At 42.1% G+C, this 19,946-nt stretch overlaps 1 protein-coding gene across 1 annotated transcript; it reads right to left on the reverse strand.

Moving 5' to 3' along the window:
* Positions 1–758: 758 nt before the first annotated feature.
* LOC147886319 (pentatricopeptide repeat-containing protein At4g39530-like) lies at positions 759–4,100 on the reverse strand. The gene is made up of 3 exons (XM_087395095.1): positions 2,432–4,100; positions 1,532–2,344; positions 759–1,444 (listed from the first exon to the last, which is right to left on the reverse strand). Exons 1-3 carry the CDS (start codon positions 4,098–4,100, stop codon positions 759–761), a joined length of 3,168 nt encoding a protein of 1,055 aa, XP_087251221.1.
* Positions 4,101–19,946: the final 15,846 nt, after the last annotated feature.

A 19,946-nucleotide genomic window follows, 5' to 3' on the forward strand; every position in this document is an offset into this window, starting at 1 on the left:
GCTTTGGACTCGAAAGGAGGGAACTAACTCTCTGGATGTAGAGGCTGGTTCCTCACAGACCACAGAGAATGACCCTTTACAGCTGAAGCCATTTCCAGCTTCTCAAACAGAAAACCCTTTCAAAGGTATCTTACATTAGTAACTATCAAACCTTTCTTGATCCAGTTGTTTCTGATCCAATTGTCCAAAAGATTTGCAGGGGAGCGAGGACCAGGAAGGAACCCTATCAAGGCATGAGTTTCCAATTATTTCATAGAGTTGCAGGGAACTTCTTAATCAATGACGACTATGTTCTAGTTGCTGCTGTCTTTCGGGGACTGGCTGCAGCTCATCAACTGCAGTTGCGGTAGCATTGTCACAAGGAATATGTGGCAGCTGTGAAGGCCTGACTAGAAGATGCGTTCTGAGTCTTGTAGCTTCAGCCTGTTTTGCTTCTGGTTTTCTTGAATGTTCTGAACTGGGTCTGGCGGATGCAATGCAGCTGAATAAGAGACGTCAGTAGAAGTTTGTTGGAGCTTCAATGCTTTGAAAAGCTGATGGTCGCCTGAAAGAAGCTTGTCTGAGAAGCGAACCCTTTTAGCAGTCCTGCAGAAAAACCTCCCGTTAAAAGGAAGTAGCTAGAAAGCACATGCCCCTTGGCTATGTTCCCACTTTTTACTTTACATCAGCTTTATCTCCACTGTATCATCATCCACTGGAGATAAAGACATCTTGAATCAGGTGGCAGAAAGAGACACAGCACACCCACAGCTTCTTGGTCATGTGAGCCCAAAAGCAATGTCTGCCTTCTCATTATGGTAGCGATGCATATCTGCTTTCTCTCCTTCAATCACAACTGGAAGCACTGCATTCCTCTCAAGGCACATATCCTGCCTCTTCCAGGTGCCTATTCCATCTCCGAAATTTGGCGTCTGTAATTCATGCACCAGAGTATTCCCCTCAATACACCTGCTACATGGCACTTTCTTCACAGCATTATCAATCATTGCCTTATTAAGCTTCCCGACATCATCCAACCTAATGGCATTAGCTTGGATGTCTCTGAGCAGTACATGCGGTGACACATTCCTTGGATTTAACTTTAAAATAAACTTTGCAGTTCGCATGGCCCTCTCTGCGTCACAATGAATTCTGCATGATGCAAGCAAGCTCAACCATGCCGAGCTGGCTTCTGCAAAGGGCATGCTGAAGATCAAGTCCTCTGCCTCTTCCAAAAGGCCTCGTCGTCCAAGAAGATCAATCATGCACACATAATGCTCCAATGAGGGGTCTATGCCATGGTTTCCCATAGAGGCAAAGTATCGCCTCCCATCAGCAACCAGACCAGTATGACTGCATGCAGTTAGAACACTGATGAACGTGATCTTATCTGGCTTCACACCTTCAGCCTGCATTTGACCAAACAATTGTAGGGCCTCTTTGCCACGCCCATTCTGGGCATACACTGCAATCATGGCATTCCAGGAAACCATATTCCAAAGTGGCATCTCTGCAAACACAGCCCTTGAATCATCAAGGCTCCCACACTTGCCATACAAATTGATAAGGGCATTCCCCACAGTAACATCTGCCTCCCATCCATTGCCCACAACAGTGGCAGCAATCTCACGACCCTCCTCCAGAGCTGCTATATCGGCACATGCATCCAAAATGGAGATGAAAGTGAGCTTGTTTGGCATGCTGTCTTCAGCCTGCATCGAGCCAAACAGTTCTATGGCCTCTTTGACAAACCCATTTTGGGCACAGGCTACAATCATGGCATTCCAGGAGACCGCATCCCACACTGGCATCTCTGCAAACACGGCCCTTGAGTCATCCAGGCTTCTGCATTTGCCATACATATTGATGACGGCTGTCCCCACAACAACATCTAGGTCCCAACCATTGCCAACAATAGTAGCATGTATCTCTCGGCCCTGGTCTAAGGCTGACAGACTGGCACACGCATCCAAAACACAGATGAAGGTGACCTTGTTTGGTTTAATGCCCAGGGCCAGCATTGAAACAAGCAACTGTAAAGCCTCCTTGCCATGACAGTTCTGGGCACATGCTGCAATCATGGCACTGGAGGAGACCACATCCTGCAGTGGTATCTCTGCAAACACAGCCCTTGAGTCATCCAGGGCCCCCCACTTGCCATACATATTGACGAGGGCTGTCCCTACAACAACATCAGACTCCCATCCCTTGCCCACAACATTAGCATGAATAGCTCGAACTGCTCCTACACTAGCTGACACACCCAAAATGCAGATAAAAGTGAGCTTGTTTGGCTTAATGCCGTCAGCCTGCATTTGACCAAACAGTTGAAGGGCTTCCTTGCCGTGCCCATTCTGGGCACAAGCTACAATCATGGCATTCCAAGAGACCACATCCCACAATGGCATCTCTGCAAACACAGCCCTTGAATCATCCAGGCTCCCACACTTGCCATACACATTGAGAAGGGCAGTCCCCACAACCACATCTGACTCCCATTCATTGCCAACGATCGTGGCATGGATCTCCTGACCCTCTGCAAGGGCTACCATGCTAGCACAAGTATCCAAAACGCAGCTTAACGTGATCTTGTTTGGCTTAATGCCTGCGGCCTGCATTTGATCAAACAGTTTTAGGGCCTCCTTGCCATCGCCATTCTGGGCACATGCTGCAATCATGGCACTCCATGAGACCACATTCCGCAGCAGCATCTCTGCAAAGACAGCCCTTGAATCATCCAGGTTTCTGCACTTGCCATACATGTTGACGAGGGCTGTCCCCACAACAACATCCGACTCCCATCCGTTACCAACAATAGAGGCATAGATCTCTCGACCATCTTCTAGGGCTGCCACACTGGCATAAGCATCCAAAACGGAGATGAATGTGACTCTGTTTGGCTGTATGCCTTCGGCCTGCATTTGACTAAGCAGCTGTAGGGCCTCCTTACCATGCCTGTTCTGGGCGCATGCTGAGATCATGGCACTCCAGGAGACCACATCCCGCAGCGGCATCGCTGCAAATACAACCATCGAATCATCGAGGCTTCCACCCTTGCCATACTTATTGACGAGGGCTGTCCCCACAGCTGCATCTGACTCCCATCCCATACCTACAATTGTAGCATGAATCTCTTGAAACTCTTCCCAAGCTGCCCCACTAGCACATGCATGCAAGATGCAGATGAAGGTGATCTTGTCTGGCTCGTGGCCTTCACCTTGCATTTTCCCAAACAGTTGTAGCGCCTCCTTGGCATGGCCATGCTCGGCACACGCTGTGATCATGATATTCCAGGAGTATAGATTCCTATAGACTATGTTTTCAAAAACAGCACGTGCATAGTCCAATCTCCCACACTTGCCGTACATTTGAACTAGAAGGTTACTCAAAAATCTGTTTCCCTGATATCCACACCTCGTGATGTGTTCATGCACGCGTTCACCCTCTGACAGAGCGTTGGCACTGGTGCAACGCCTCAAAAGCAAGGCATAGGTAGCAGCATCTGTCCCTTGACGCAGCTGGCCAAGGATGTCCTCGTTCAAACTTTCAGTTCCATTCCTCACAAGTGCACTCTGATGGTGCTCAATTAGGGTTTCGGTACGGCGAGCCGTGCTGGTTCCTAGCTCGCTTATCACCACGTGGGTAAGCTGGGCCACCTTGGACGTAGGACGAGGGCTCAACCCATCCCCGCGATTCGCAATTGCAGAGGTACAACAAGGTTCCCAATGTCCTTGCCTTGTCTCCAAGGATTGCTGAGACGTGCCCGACGCAGATGGAAAAGGAACGCGACAGAGGGATTGAGCCATTGATTTAATGTTTTTGATAGAAGTGCGGAAATGAGAGCAGGCGACAACATGTTGTGGAAGGAGGAAGAAGGTCGATGTGGGTTTCTCTTCTCGTCTCCATTTTTTACTGATCTCGTGAGATCTCTCCAGCCCATGAAGAAGCAAAACAGCAGCAGGGGGCACTGTAGCCGTTTTGGGCGTTCGTCCACCTGACCTGGCTGCTTGCGCCCACCTCAATTGGCTGCGTTCCTCCCTACTGTGTGTTGTGTGAACACCAAGCGGCCTTGGGTGGCAATGGCGGGTCACAGTCGGAAATCCCGACCGGTCGCTCGACATTTCCGGGCCTCCTCCTTTCCCGGAATAGCCGACCACGGCCCATTCCCTCACATGGAGGACCGTGAAGAGGTGATCTCAGAGTTCACTCGGATTAAGTGTAGTGGGGCATGTGTTCGTTTTCAATTGGTTGCATGTGTTTCGGGGACGTTGTGGAGTCATGGGGCTTTGATTGTGTGGCTTTTGTTGGGATTCTCGTTTTCGGAGGCCGGGTAGTTGCTCTTGGTTTGTGGTGCTGCAATGCTGTGATGCTACGACAGTGCGTTGCTGTTGCTTTGCGATGCTACGGGATTTGCGCCTGTGCTAGTCCGTTTTGAGTTCTCTTTTTCCAAGGAAGAGAAAATCATCGTGGTGGACATTCAAGTCACAATTTCGATTAAACAGTCGAATGATAAGGTGGACATGTCGGTTGTATGAAAGAAGAATGAGAAGGTTGGGCTCAATGAACTCTCTTCCTATTTAGGTGCAGTGCAGACACAACTAAGAGCCCATTATGAAATCTAGCCTCAAAACTCTCTACACTGATCCACCTACCATTCATATATATTGTACATAGATGTCAATAAAGCCGGCTGTATTCATCTCAACGACGACCTTCCCCACTAGATGTTTGATCACACAATCGCTGATCTAGATCATCTTGGTTCTGTGAATCGTGATTGCTATTATATGTTTTCTTGTTTCATCTTTTATAGCCTATCCTCCTTCGATAGGGTTTCTTGGACCGATTACAGCTTACCTACATTTTGCATGCACCTCGATTGCTTGTACGATCCGCGCTATTACTTGTAGGGTCCACACTATAATTATCTATTAGGAGTTCATGTTAGCAGGTGTGCGTAGATATTGGAGATCTAGACAAGGTCAATGTTTTTAGCTTGATACCATCGATAGAAACGATGACTTCCCCAAGTACATGTATCAGTCTTTCTCCTGTGAGGCTCTCTCTTTCTCTCCAATTCTTGTCAAAGAGGATGACTATGCAATGCCCACTGTCTCTCAACTAGTTGCGAGTCCAACTGTTGTGACCCCCCATTGACCCCATAGGGAAGCAAGTGGGGGAAAAGCTACCAGCTCCCTAGTCCCCATGCCCACGCACATAGGTGCAATCTACAGTAATAGAGCTGGTTTTTTCTCACTGCCACTAGGAAGACAAAAGAACTTTATTGGATCTTCCAACATCAAGGATAAAAGTAAAAGATGCCTCGTTTAGTAGGACAACCCTTATTGACTCTAGAGGCATTTGAACTCTCTCCAACAAATGAGTTCTTTTGATAAATGTATGTAAGTCCTTGCCACACGATGACAACTCCTGTGATGATTCTGTGCTATGGCTTAGGAGACCTGCACTTGTTAGTTTTTTGCTAGGCACCTGTCCTCCAGTTGCAATGCTAGAGGCTAGGGTGCAAACAAACTAGGTCAAGAGAGGTCCGATAGTTTCCAATGTACATTTTTTGTGCAAAGGATTCTATGTTTTCCTATTTGAGAAAGCTAAAATTGCAGAACAAATCAGACAACATGGGTTGTGGACAATTCGTAACTAGCCCCTATATCTTGAAGAGTGGACATTGGGTTTGTAAACAAAGATCAACCAAAATCTTGATTTGGGTAAAAATGCCAGATTTCCTATTATCCCTTTGCAACCAGGCAACAAAGCTTTGCAACAACCTAGGATTCTTCAACCCCTGAGGTAAACCCCAAGTCTTTGTACAGATTGATGTGGTAGAGGAGACACCAGACACCTTAGTCATCCTCAATCGGAATAGATAGGTCTATAGGGAGTAGAAGCTAGCTTATAAGAACTTACCTAACTCTTGCTTCCTTTGTGGAGAATATCACCACATGTTTAAGAATTGCCTCAGAAGAGGGGTAAGCCTAAAGTTCCCCTTGAGACTCCTAAGGCTACTCCCCCCCCCCCCCCCCCCCCAAGGACAAGTGGGTCCTAAAGGGAGGATAGGATGTGGGGACCACTAAACCCACTCCACCTCCAAAACGAGAAAAGAAAGGCTAGCCTCGAATCCCACAAGATGAAGGAACTAAGAATAGTGAGGCAACACACCTGATTACCAAAAATAGGTGTGATGCCCTCAATGAAATAGAGATAGAAGGTTAGATCAAGGAAAATCAAAAGTGCATGGAAGATACCAGTGGTGATGCTAAAATTAGCCTGAGTTGGTCAAAGGAATTTAAGAGGGACATTAATAAGCATGATGCTATGCTCACTGACACTCTAGACGAGGATGGGACTAAGGAAGAACTCCCTCAACTGGCTCAAGGGGACAAAGATTCACAGTACAAGGGAAGGCACAAGCTACCATGCATAACAACTCTACAAGCTACCTAGGAACAATTCTCTATATAGACATGGTCATAAAGCAAGTCTTCAAATGCTGTAAATTGTCATTGAACAATAGAATGATTCTTCTATGATAATACACCAAAAAAATAAATTCCCATAGCTCATTATTGCTTATTAGCATGACTTGTTGCTCTCAATGGTTGTGCAGTTAGACGTACATACTACTGTTGCTCAATCCACTCAATCCTTCCACTTGTTTTTGTCAACACTTCCCTAGCATGATTGCTAAATATTGATGGTGTTTTTCTTTCACCCCTTGGTGGACTAGTGCACCCCGGTGCTTGATGTGTGCAGGTGAGTTTCAAAGTTCTTGGTGTGGAAGATGCCATCTCTTGCACTCCTTGATATGCTTGGTATGCAAACTACTCAGTGCTTGGATGCAAAGAACAAGGGTCCTACTATCACGGGTTATGTAGGCATGGGAAAAACTTTATGAAGATGAGTGATGGAGCATGGCGGTTTCCATTTTCTGAGTGAAAATCCCTAAGTGACGAGTGGAAAAAAGGTGGGAGGGGTCAAAAAATATAGTCTCGAGTCATTTTTGGTGAGTACAAAGTTCCTAATTTTTTCAAGAAATATCCGTTTGTTTCTTTCACCACTGGATAGATCATGAAATTTTGAGCGAATCTTCCCTTTACAGTTCCTCAAGCTGAGCTAAGAAAAAATATAAACCCCTTTTACCCTCCAAGTGTATTCTGCTAGAGGAATATGGTTTGAAGACCTTGCCCAACCCTATTCCACTAGCGTAATACCCTTGGAGGGCCTACAAAGAAGGGGTCATAACTTTTGCTCCTTAGCTCGGATTGAGGAGCTGTAAAAAGGAAAAATGTTTAAATTTTCATAATCTATGAAATGGTGGATTTAAAGTATAAATTTAAGAGGTTTAAAAGAGATAAATTGGGAATTTCAAGATGTATATGAGAGTTACAACTTCTCCCTAATTCGTATTATTGTAGGAATGAGTTCAGTAGGGACCACATTTCAGTACTTACATTTGGAGAATTGGGAATATTTTGAAAATCACTCCCTTGCCTTCTCTTATTTGATAATATAGCAAATATGAATTTATGATTGATAATAATGACTTTAGGTATGAGGGTTTTCAATATCTCTTTCCAAGGAATATGGTATACATTGCTATATAAGAGCTTCTCAATACTTCAAATATGGGATTTCTAAAGCTAAGGCAACCAGCAAATAAAGTGTGTGAGGGTGTGCACTTCGCAAATTGCATCGCTTGCCATTCAGTAAATAGGGCAAGAATTGGGTCATGTTGCAAATAGTGCACAGTGATATATGTGGCCCCATGACTATTGCCACGCATAGAGGAGCAAGGTACTTTGTGACCTTTATAGATGACTTCTCTAGGTTCACATGGCTTTTTCTCATGAAGGAAAAATCTGAGGTATTCTATTGGTTTCAGGAGTTCAAAGCTATGGCTGAGAACCAAACCAATTCTAGAATTGGAACACTGAACTCAGATAGAGGGGGAGAGTACATGTCACATACATTCCAGGGATTTTTGAAGCAACATGGGATTAAATATCACTTGACATGCCCTTACACACCACAACAAAATCCACTCCCTGAGAGGAAGAATCGTGCTCTCATGGAAATGATGAGATGCATCCTGAAATTCAAGAGAGTCTCAAAGGCTTTTTGGGGAGAAGCAGTTGTGACAGCCACTTATATTTAGAACAGATGCCCTACCAAAGCTTTGGTTAATGTGACTCCATTTGAGGCTTTGTATGGCTTTAAGCCAAATGTTAGTCATTTCAGAATTTTTGGCTCAGTGGCACATGCTTTGGTTCCAAATGCACATCGGACAAAGCTTGATGACAAGAGTATCAAATGCATTTTCGTGTGGTATAGCACTGAAAGCAGGGGATTTAGGCTTTATAATCCAGCTACCAGGAAGGTAATAATTAGCAGAGATGTTCTCTTTGCTGAGAATGAGTGCATGCAGCCTGCTAGTGCAGACTTGCCACCATACGATGACACCTCTTTGGACATCATCTAGTTTGAGGATGATGAGACGGAGTCTCTTGATGCTTCCCCTTCTACTTCTCATAGTTTAGATGGCTTGACACATGGGGAGGATGGTTCTCCCTCAAATGTTTCAAATTTGTAGCCAATTAATGAGAATAGACAGCCTCATGTTTGGAGGCATTATCAACGTCGTGAGGCCACTAAAGATGTTGATGCAGCTCCGAGTGGTACAACATAGAAATCTATTCCACATTGGGCAAGGTTGACCATCCAAGATGCTAAGGATCAGCCTACTTTGGGGAAAACTAGGGCTAGCACTCAGCAAAATAAGAAAAAGGTCAATTTTGCTTTGATGACCTCAATGATGGAAGCTGAAAATGAGCCTCAGAGCTTCAAGGATGCTTAGCATTATTCGGCATGGCAGAAAGCTATGGAAGCTGAGATTAAATCCATTGAGAAGAATGCCACATGGGACTTGGTTGATGCGCCCATTGGGAAAAATGTGGTTGGCATGAAATGGATTTATAAGGTGAAATACCATTCAGATGGCATAGTTGAGTTGAGAAATACAAAGCCCGTTTGGTTGCCAAGGGGTATGCACAAGAGGAGGGGATAGATTATGATGAGACATTTGCTCTAGTGGCCAAGATGACCACCATTTGTTCCATCTCTCTTGCTGTGTTTTATGGTTGGTCAATGTACTAGATGGATGTCAAGACCGCTTTCCTCAATGGAGATCTTAAAGAGGAGGTCTATGTACATCAGCCCCAAGGTTTTGAGGTGAAGGGACAAGAGCATAAGGTATGCAAGCTCAGGAAGTCTCTATATGGGCTGAAGCAAGCACCTCATGCGTGGTATCAAAAGATACATCAGTTTTTGCTGTCCCAGGGCTACGTAAACACTCACACAGAGCCAAATCTATATGTTCTGCAGAAATCAAAATTGGTCATGTTGGTACTATATGTGGATGACATCATACTCCACTGGCAGTGATTTGCAACAAATTACAGCAGTGCAGTCCGCTTTATGTCACAACTTTGACATGACAGATTTGGGCCTATTGCACTATTGTCTTGGCATTGAGTTTTGGTAGACCCATGATGGGATCTCTATGTCACAGACAAATTATTCGAAGGGGTTGTTGTAGAAATTTAAAATGGAGAGCTGTAAGCAATATATATAGATACATATATACATACATACATACATACATACATATATACATACTTGGTATATATTTAAAATTTACTATATATACCAAGTACTTGTATTGTTTCATTTGAACATTTCTATTGGAGCTTTCTTGTGTGTGCACTCTTGCTCACTTGTGTTCATAACCTGTCTCCACTTTGTTCCTACAGGTAGGAAGTCAAAAAATGTCAAAGCCTAATTATCAAGAATCTTTAAAGGGAAAACAAGCTATTAGCATCCCACAATGCTTCCCCCTAATGGATAACAAGTTTAGTCTTCTACATCAAGTTGACAAAGTGCGGATCATACTAGCCTAATCTATCACTTGATGAGCATAAAGATCACAAAGGATCAAACCAAATGCGAAAAGCCATGGGGAGAGAGACAAGAAGTATGAAACACTCAATCTATTCCAAATGTGCTATATTAACAATACATGATAGGCCTCTTATATAGAGAGTGCCTTTAGAATAGTCAAACCATGTGGGATCCTCTCATCCACATCTCTCCTTGTGGATATCCTCAATCCACATCTATCCTTGTCGATATCCTTGATCCACATCTCCGCATCATGTAGTCCACATCCTAGGGTGGCTACTTTAATTCTTTCCTTAGCACATACCTTAGCCTCTAATTATGTGCTCATGGCACCACAACTCTCAACACAAGTTGAGGGTGATGTAGATAGTTTGTTAAGAGACTATATCTAAGAGTTAAAGGAGACAAAGGTGCAAGTAACATCTGATGCAAATGAGAGATAGAAACCAATGAGAGAAGAGGCATTGTCACCCTAAACAATGTCTATCTAGATGAAGACATAATAGCCACAATCAATCTTTTGAAAAAAAAAAAGGTGACATCCAGAGTCGTTGCCTTCTTCCACCGATGCTAAGAAGAAAAAATAAGGAAGTATGTAGATTTTAGATAGAGGTTTAGAAGTTGTTGTTGACTCTTACCTCACTAAGCCTATGATTATTTTGGTGATGAATTAATTAAAACCTACAATTTTCTCAAAACATTTGTTGAATACTAACTCCATATCTCTTTATCATCTAACTGACTAACTAGAGGTTTGGTGTAATAGTTGAAATAAAAGAACATTCCTTATGCTTTTGTATATGTCCTTTATAAAAATGTATATGGTTTTTTTGTATGTAAGAAAAAAAAAATTCTCATATGCTTCATATATGACTATGACTATTTAAAACGATGTCACCAATTCTAGCTATCTTGTGTGGGGTATACCACTTATCACTACATTCTCTCTTGCATTTTTGTTTAGATAAAATGTCAAAAAAAATTATTCCTTATGTGATATGTCATTACTTGCTCTTGAATCAACCCACCAAATAGCCTTATCATTATGCAAAATGCTTTGGACCTACTGCATTTGAGTGATAAGATATAAGAGCTTGATGCTAAACTATGTACATGGATGATTTAGATGTTCTTGATTGATCAAATTGGCATTTATCTCTATTTTTGTAGAACTATCCACTTGCAATGTCACGATTAGATTCCTGATACCTAGTATACCATAATTATTGCAATTGCCATTTCTCTTTGGAGCATTAGATAGATAAGCCCTTCTATTGGAGTCACTTCTAATTCAAGGACTTCATGTCCTCCTCTAATTCAAAGAAACATATTGATGAGTGACGGATGGTGCTGCATGATAATTCTTGAGAATATCTATTAGGAGTATGTGGATAGTTACTCTAGCATGATGTTTGTTCATTCCTACTGAAGTTGATTTGATTTTTGCTTGGTCTTAATAAGAACCTCTACTTGTATCAAGAACTCCTACTCATGACTCTTGGAATCTAAAATGGAGCCTTTCCATCTGCTCTTGCATACAAATGTCAATCATGACTTCAAAAGTTGGTGGAGCATCATTGGTGATCATAACTATGACCTCAAAGTCCTTGCCCAGATTGTCCAATCCAATTTAAACAATTGTCTCATTCTTAGTTTCTTGTCTAATGGATGTTAATTGATATGCAAGATCTTTAAGCTAGACTAGGTAGTTGGGACCTATCTCAGATTGTAATGTCTAAGCATTGTTGAGTTGATTTTCAATCATAATGGTTTTGGACATGTTTTTTGCATTGAATCTACTTTCCAATGCTATCCATGCATTGTTGACATTTGTGCCAATTGAGTTTGCTCTTTTGAGTGTGCTTGTCGATCATTGAGTTATCTAACCTCATCATCCATTAAGGGTGTTGCAAAGCTTGTTGAAAGAGATCCATGTGTTTTCTTAGACTTAGGGATAATATTCCACAAATTTTCATTTTGAAAACGTTCACAATCTTGAATTTCAAATTTCAATAATGATCTTCATCCAATTTCTTATTTTCATCAAAGAAGATGCCATTAGGTGAATTTACCAGAAGATAAAATGTGTATGGAAAAGATTATGGCAAAAACACCAAAAATAACCAAAGACGCTTCACAACGATGATATATAAAGTGTAAAGAACTATTTAGAACTAGCTAAAAAATGGCTTTACAATGATGGCATGTGAGGTTCCAAACTACAATTGTCACATGGCCAAAAGAACGTTGTGCCAATTTGACTGAGAGTGGTGAACTCGAATACTACCCATTGTAGTGGAGGTACTATAGTGTTAGATGTATGTATGTGCAATAGGAGTAAGAAAAATAGGGGATTGATGCCATTAGACCTAATCAATATTATTTGGGTAGGGCCTTACTTGATTTTGTGGAGTTAAATCTCCTCTAAAGATGTGCTAGCCTAAAATCTAGAGTACACATTATGGTGAGAAGTATCAAAAAAAGATTCATGGTGAGAAATATTAGCAAAAGATTTTCTTTTCTTGATTCTTTTGAGGTGTTAGCATGAATGCATGATGATGCCGAATTGTGGTCAATTAATGGGCTTCAATCAGTTAAGAACCAGGTTCAATGATCAAGCTAAATAAAACCCCAAAGTGAGAGGATCAATTCTTGCCTATGATGTGACCAGTGCATAGAGCGTGAGGTGCTATGCACTTTTCTTGATGATATGGCAATGTGCAAATGTTTCATGCTTATAGTGTGGTTTAGGTGTGGTAGCTAATGGACTACCTACATGGTAATGATGACATGGAACTATCATGTGTGTTGCTAATGTGCCCAAATAAGGCCACATGAATGTGGATTTTCTATACTCAACCATGAGTCAGTATGAGACGTCATGGCATTGTATGCCTTTCTGGAGAGGCTATGGATGTGGTATGTTCCTAGAGTTGCTGATGGTAATAGTGAGGACAATGAGGATGAGGGAATATTGAGGTAGGGATGTAACTCTTTAGTTGAGGTCAAAGGAGATCTCAACATTATCGAGGCCACGGGTATCACAAGAGTTGAATTTTGGGTATTGTACAGCTATGAAAAACAAAGGCTATATAAGAGATTGTTGATGAAGGTGGTGCTAGATGCTAAAGGTGGACGATGCATGATGCTAGGATACCTAGAAAAAAATAGGCCATAAATAAGAGGCCTCAAGGGAATGCTTAGGTCTGGGCTCAAGAGAATGCTTAGATGTTGGGCCTTTCAAGGCCTTGATTGTTGAGCCTATTTTGTGTGTATGATACGAAGCTACTTGGAACTGTTGATGCCATAAATGGGAGGTCTAGGCTCAAGGAACTACATAGATGTTGGGCCTTTCAAGGCCTTGATTGGCTGTTGATCCTATTACGTGTTTTGGTAGATGGAGAACTAGAGTGTTGTCATTTCCTAGAGGTAGCTTGAAGCAACAAGATTTTGAGGAGAACAATCACCACACAAGTTGTGTGTGTAGGTAGATGGAGAAATTTAGTGTTGTGATTTCCTAGAGGTAGCTCATAGCAAGAATATTTTGAGGAGGAGAACTTCACATAGGTTTCCTTGACTATTGTGTAATGAGCATTGCCACCATGCCATTGCATTGCCATAGAGCACATGCAAACGGTTGCTCTTGATTTGCACAAGGGAGCATGAAACTCAATGGATCTACCAAGGCCTAAAGGCCTTTATAATGAGAATGTGAGGTTCATGCAACATGAACCCATGGGCTATGAATAAAAACATATGAAAGGCATGAACTATGAGGAATCCAACAACACAAACATTCCATGTATGTGACTTTCAAGGAGGCTACTCATACTACCAAGAATTAAAGCACCAAGAAGTAGTCATTTAGCCCTAAAGTAATCCTAGGAGTAGCTGACAGTGGAGATACTTATCTCTCTCATTTATTTCTCTCTTTTGTTTTTTTTTAAAGATGTCCATAAACTTAAAACATTTATTGAGAACATGAAGAACTCTCAAAATTAAGTTGAGAACACCCCAAGACTAATGTGAAGAACTCAAGCATAATTGAAGCTCCATGAATTAGAATGGAGAGACTTTTGAACCAAATTAATGGCAATCCAAGCTAGATGAATAGCTTGAAGGATGTGGAAGATTTTTTCAATGGGAGGGCTTGCGTATTGACAAAATCAAAGGATTGTCACTCTCTATACAAAGGATAGAGGATCATAGGCTCTAATACCATGTTAGGAGATTTGGAGAAAGAGGTAGGAGTCCACAACCAAGGTGGCTAATTATGATTATGAAAATAATGATGAAAAAATACACCTTTACCCTAGTTAGGGTTAGTGATTGTCCCTTAGTCCTTTATAGAATATTGCAATTTACATTATTCTTAATAGAAGAGTGGATGGTGAGAGTGGATGAGAAAACTCTCAAAGTCTTATCATTTAGGAAATTCAAGCTAAGGAAGAGAGTGGGAAACCTCAGTAGTTCAAAAATAGATATACTGCCAAGGATAGCTAAGGAGGAGTGAAATAACGTCAAGAGATTCAAGCCTTCACCTTTGAAGGAGTAGGCACATCATGGCATAAAGGACCGAGAAGCAGTACCCAACCAAATCAAGGAAGGCAAGGGAGTCAATCCAAGCTTAGTATAGTGTTATGTGATGGTGGAAGCTCCATTAGGGAGTCCATTCTCCACAAGGAAATCCAGTAGTGTTGGCAAGACCAAAGGTTAAGATTTAACTATAAAAATCCACAAGGCAAAAGGGTCATTGGGATCCCCTTTCTTTTCAAAGCTTCTGATGAACCCTAGATATGTTGCAAGGCAATACAAAGGGGGAGTACGTGATGTATTTCCCATGATGCTTATGTTGATCGAGTGGTCTGATGAGCATGTGAATCATGGAATGAGTTGAATCAATAGAGATGGGAGATGACTTTCGAACCCAAATTAGGGTACAAAATGACCATTTCCGACATGAAACGATGGTCCTATCATTCTTGTTGAGTGGCATCATGAATGGCAAATCACTAATCCCACAAGAATGTACAATGAATTATTGCACAAGGCAATTTGGTCATGAAGGGATCATCAAAATAAAGAAAAAGATAGTTTTTAGGGAAAGACAAAGATGAGCTAATTGTTAGAAAGGAAATATCACAAATGGATAGGGAGGAGTGAAATAGCACAAATGGATAGGGAGGAGTGAAAAAGCTTCTCAGAGATATGACTATAAGAGGAGCTCTAGAAAATGGAGAAGTATGGTACAGAGGATGCTTGCTATGCTTGGAGATCCTTTCAGATCTAAGAAATGATGTTATCAAATGATTTTCTAAGAATTATGCTCAAGAAACAAGCAATTGGAATTGGTTTAAGCTAGTTGCAAAGCCTCGGGAAATGAATCCAAATTTTTTTGCAATTGACTCCATCAAGTTTTGGGTTGATCAAATAGATATATTTGTGCTACCATCCATCGAGACAAGGTAACACCCAATTTTTTAATTTTGTTTTACATATACATGTTAATTACTCTGATTGATGCAATTATTAATCTATATTTACATACATTTTATAGAGTGTTTTTTTATTCAACTAGTTGGATGACAAATGGTTGAATCCTTGCCCCCGATAAGGCTTTGGCAAATTATAAGCTGGGCTCCATTGCATAAGGTTAAGGAAATCTATGTAGAGCCTAGTTGATAATGTTTGTACTTTGCAACCTTTTGGCCTAAAGCAACCCATTAATGCTACCTTTTGAGAAGAAAGCTCTTCCAACCCATGAGGACTTTGCAAACTACCACTAGTGTTAGAATAACAATGATTTAAATCAATACTTACTTGCTCTCTTAGTTCATCACCGAAATTCAACATAGGTAGATGAAAGAAACCAATGTGGTAAGTACCCTACACATCTCCACGAAACTTGTTCTAGAGTCGAAGGATAGACTTACATACAATTTGACTAACACTAACAAGATTGAATGACAACACACTAGAGTGAAGCTATATACCAAGATAGCAACTCCAGGTGACGCTTAAGAGATGGCTCTTGGAGATTCTCATGGAGTCAGGCTACTCGTACTGCATGGAGAGAGAGTTGACCTTTTGAAAGAATATTGGTATATAACCTTGAGCGTCGATTGCTGCATGGCCAATCCCATACGTAGGTGGAATAATCTCAAAAACCTTTGGTAAAAACCTCTATCTAGTTTACACCATGCACTAGAAAACCCCCTTAACCTAAGTATAGAGATAAAAATAAAAAGGCTAAAAGTCAAAGCAGCCATCCACATAGGATTTGTTGAAAAGAAGCACAATAAGAAAATCACCCTACCACCCACAGAGACTCTAAAACTATCATGCACTTCAAACTTGAAAAGAGAACTCAAAAGGCAAAGTCATCATTGATCTCAATTGTTGGAATATCTGTTGAGATATGGTGCCATGAGCACATAGATTAAAAGGCTAAGGTATGTGCTAAGGAAAGAATTAAAGTAGCCACCCTAGGATGTGGACTACATGATGTGGAGATGTGGATTGAGGATATCCACAAGGAGAGATGTGGATGAGAGGATCCCACATGTGTTGACTATTCAAAGGGCACTCTCTATATAGGAGGCCTATCATGTATTGTTGAGAACACACCTATTACAAGAGATATAGATTTGATATCTCCCTCTCATGTCTTACTTAGTGTGGTTTGAGCCTCCTTAGTTCTTCCGTTGATCTTGTGTGCACTAGGCTAGTACGATCCGCACTTTGACATGGTATCAGAGCATAGGTTTAGCTCTCCTAGTTTAGCTCATTAGTAGTTCACTAGGATTGCTTCCATTCCTAGATCCATTGTAGGCACAGCTTAGGAAACTTATGTTTTCTCCTAGGTTAGTTCTAGTTTTAGATTGAGATTTATTTTCCATGGCGGAGTGAATTTCAGTTTGTTTTGGGGAAGTTCCACTCATTGAGAGAGCTTGAGAGCATGGTTCTGCCTTCCACTGAGCACGCTCATTATTCTTCTTCCGAGAGATTTTTGAGAGAGAGAGAGAACAGAAATATCCATCTTACCACTAGGACTCCTCTCCATCTACGCCTCGACAAGAGATCGACATCAACGCAGCTTAGCAAGGCTCCCGCAGTGGCAATACCGAGAAGAGGCACACGGGCTCTAAGGCCCAACAACGTGACCGCGACTCAGCCTACAATAGCTCAACTCAACAAGCAATAGGCAAGCATTCCCTTGCAGTAGCAGCCGATCGACGGAATTCTTTATAGCAACTAGCAACTAAGGCTTCGAGGAATAGCCTGGCTCCCACGACCCGCATGTCCTGCTCTAGTGACTCCTAACGGGCTCCATAGCTCCAACCTTGCTAATCGACGGCTGCTTCGGCCTATCTACTAGCAACCCACGATGCAAACAGCTTCCTCTCAACAACCTTGTCTACTAGCTCCTGAGAAGGCTCCAAATATATCCTCCATGAACTACGAAGCAACTCCATCAATGAGTAGTGGCTCACGGCTTCCACTAGCAAAGCTGCCTCACCGTTCAACGTAACCAGCTCTTAGTCCAATGAGTAGACTGCAACAACGAAGGCTCCTTCTACGCAAAGGCTACAACGATGCAAAGCCTTCGATGCTGAGACGGCTGGCCACTAGGCAGCAGGTGATGCATCAACAGCTCCATCTCCTACGATCTCCAGCAGCTATCAAACAAACCTCTCAATAGCTCGTAACACAAGGGCACCCAGAAGTGGTTGCTCCTGCATGACCAATGTAGTCGCTGCCATAGCCAAAGCCGGTCCATGCATTGCGCCTCATCCGCTGCTCTTACGATGAGCTGCCTCCTCCGCTCCAAACCTTACCATCGTCAAACGAGTTTGACCTCTCCAACTTCACAGAACTCCTCTGATAGAGCAACTGCCATGTGGCAGATAAGGCCACATGGCACTCCACAAAACACACTTGTAGCTAGGGTAAGGTTAATTTCAGATAGGGTTAGTCAAGTAAACCCTTGGAGGTGAGGTTAGGTAAGAATGACACATGGCTAAATCAGAGTTGGCTAAATTAACCCACCATGGTTAGAGTTAGTTAGGGTTAGTTATGCCACATCAGCATGCACAATCAGCAGTGCCTTCTAAGCACAACACCTCTTGTTAAGCACAGCATGGAATTCAACATGTGAATCCCTGTGCCACATCATCAAAGGCCCCTCTTCTTCACAAAAACTTCGACAAGCCGTAACTTTCAATCCAGGAAGAATTTGTACATGCTCCAAAAAGGAAAAGCGATTGTCTTTTTGAGCTCTACGTGCCTGTCAAATCAGAATCATTGTATGCAATTAGACACTGCCAATATTGAAAGAAATCAATTGGTAAGACCTTTGCAACAAATGATAAAGCAAAGCATGAATGCACACATTGCTGTCATAAGTATGCCAAAAGCACAAGTGCATGAGATGACCATAGCACAGAGACCATAGCACAAAGCATGGCATCCACACGTAAAGCATTAAGGCACATGGAAGAACAAAGCATCATGCATGAAGCTACATCGAACGCCATCGTCATCAAGCCATGAGCCAAAAGGTGACATCAATGGAATGTATTGAGAAACAAAAACCTTGCCAACCTTGCCTATGTTTTGTAAATCAAGCCTGACCACCTGAGAGTAGCTATGAAAGCACCCACGGGAGGTATTGACATGTAAAATCCACACTTGACCACCTTAAGTAGCAAGGTATGCACTAAGGGGAGGTGATGGATTTGTAACTCACATCTGACCACCTTGCAGTAGCCAATGGATCATGGCACCAAGGGGAGGTGTTGAGATATGGTGCCATGAGCACATAGATTAAAAGGCTAAGGTATGTGCTAAGGAAAGAATTAAAGTAGCCACCCTAGGATGTGGACTACATGATGTGGAGATGTGGATTGAGGATATCCACAAGGAGAGATGTGGATGAGAGGATCCCACATGTGTTGACTATTCAAAGGGCACTCTCTATATAGGAGGCCTATCATGTATTGTTGAGAACACACCTATTACAAGAGATATAGATTTGCTATCTCCCTCTCATGTCTTACTTAGTGTGGTTTGAGCCTCCTTAGTTCTTCCGTTGATCTTGTGTGCACTAGGCTAGTACGATCCGCACTTTGACAATATCTGTCTAAACCAACATTGCAATATTATCCGCAATGTGTTTCTTCAATAATGCACGCCTTCGAAGTTGAATTTTTGCATTGATTGTCACATGCCTTTTTGAACCAAAATCCTGCAAGGTGTCCTCTACGAGAGAAATCACAAACAAGTGCTTTCTTGCTCCCAACATTCTTTAACTTCCCCTTATCTTTTACTACGTAGGCAATGTCTCCATCAGGCAAGATTGCTTCTATCCTATGCTGTTCACTTAATAACATCGACACAATATTATGAAAATCAAGAGAATCCGAGTTTATTCTTAGTACCGTCAACAATTCCAAGTACCATGAAGGAGTATTGCTTTTGCATTGTCATAATTAACCTTCAACCCTAGCGATTGTAACTGCTTCATCAATGACTGCATGTGATTCAAATGTGTGCCCAAGGACTTGTTGTCCCCCATATGCAGACCAAACAACTCTTGCTTTATGACTATCAAAGAATTCTTAACCTTTGATCCCAAAAGTGGTTCCAACATGTTCCAATCTCAAGCAAGTGTCTTTGCGACATCTACATGATGAAAATAGTCTATCCCAAGAGCACAACCAAGCAACCCCATATCTATTTCATTCTTTAGTTCCCACATCTAGATCTTCTCGAACCCTTGGTTGTTTGCAAGCGTCTTTCCAGATCCCGACACAACCCCCTCGAGTGCTTTCTCCATAAGAAGCAACTAAAGAAATAACTTCCATGAGGGAAAGTTCTTCCTGTCGAACTTCATGATAGATGACTCAACCAGAACAGACTTATCGACTTTAGACTAGCCTAACATTTCTCTCCTAATAACTCACAAACCTTGACCTACATGACAACTCACT

The sequence above is a fragment of the Dipteris shenzhenensis genome, chromosome 24, assembly GCF_047967505.1.
Source record: "Dipteris shenzhenensis isolate YYH24624 ecotype China chromosome 24, Dip_SZ_1.0, whole genome shotgun sequence".
Taxonomy (NCBI): Eukaryota; Viridiplantae; Streptophyta; class Polypodiopsida; order Gleicheniales; family Dipteridaceae; genus Dipteris; species Dipteris shenzhenensis.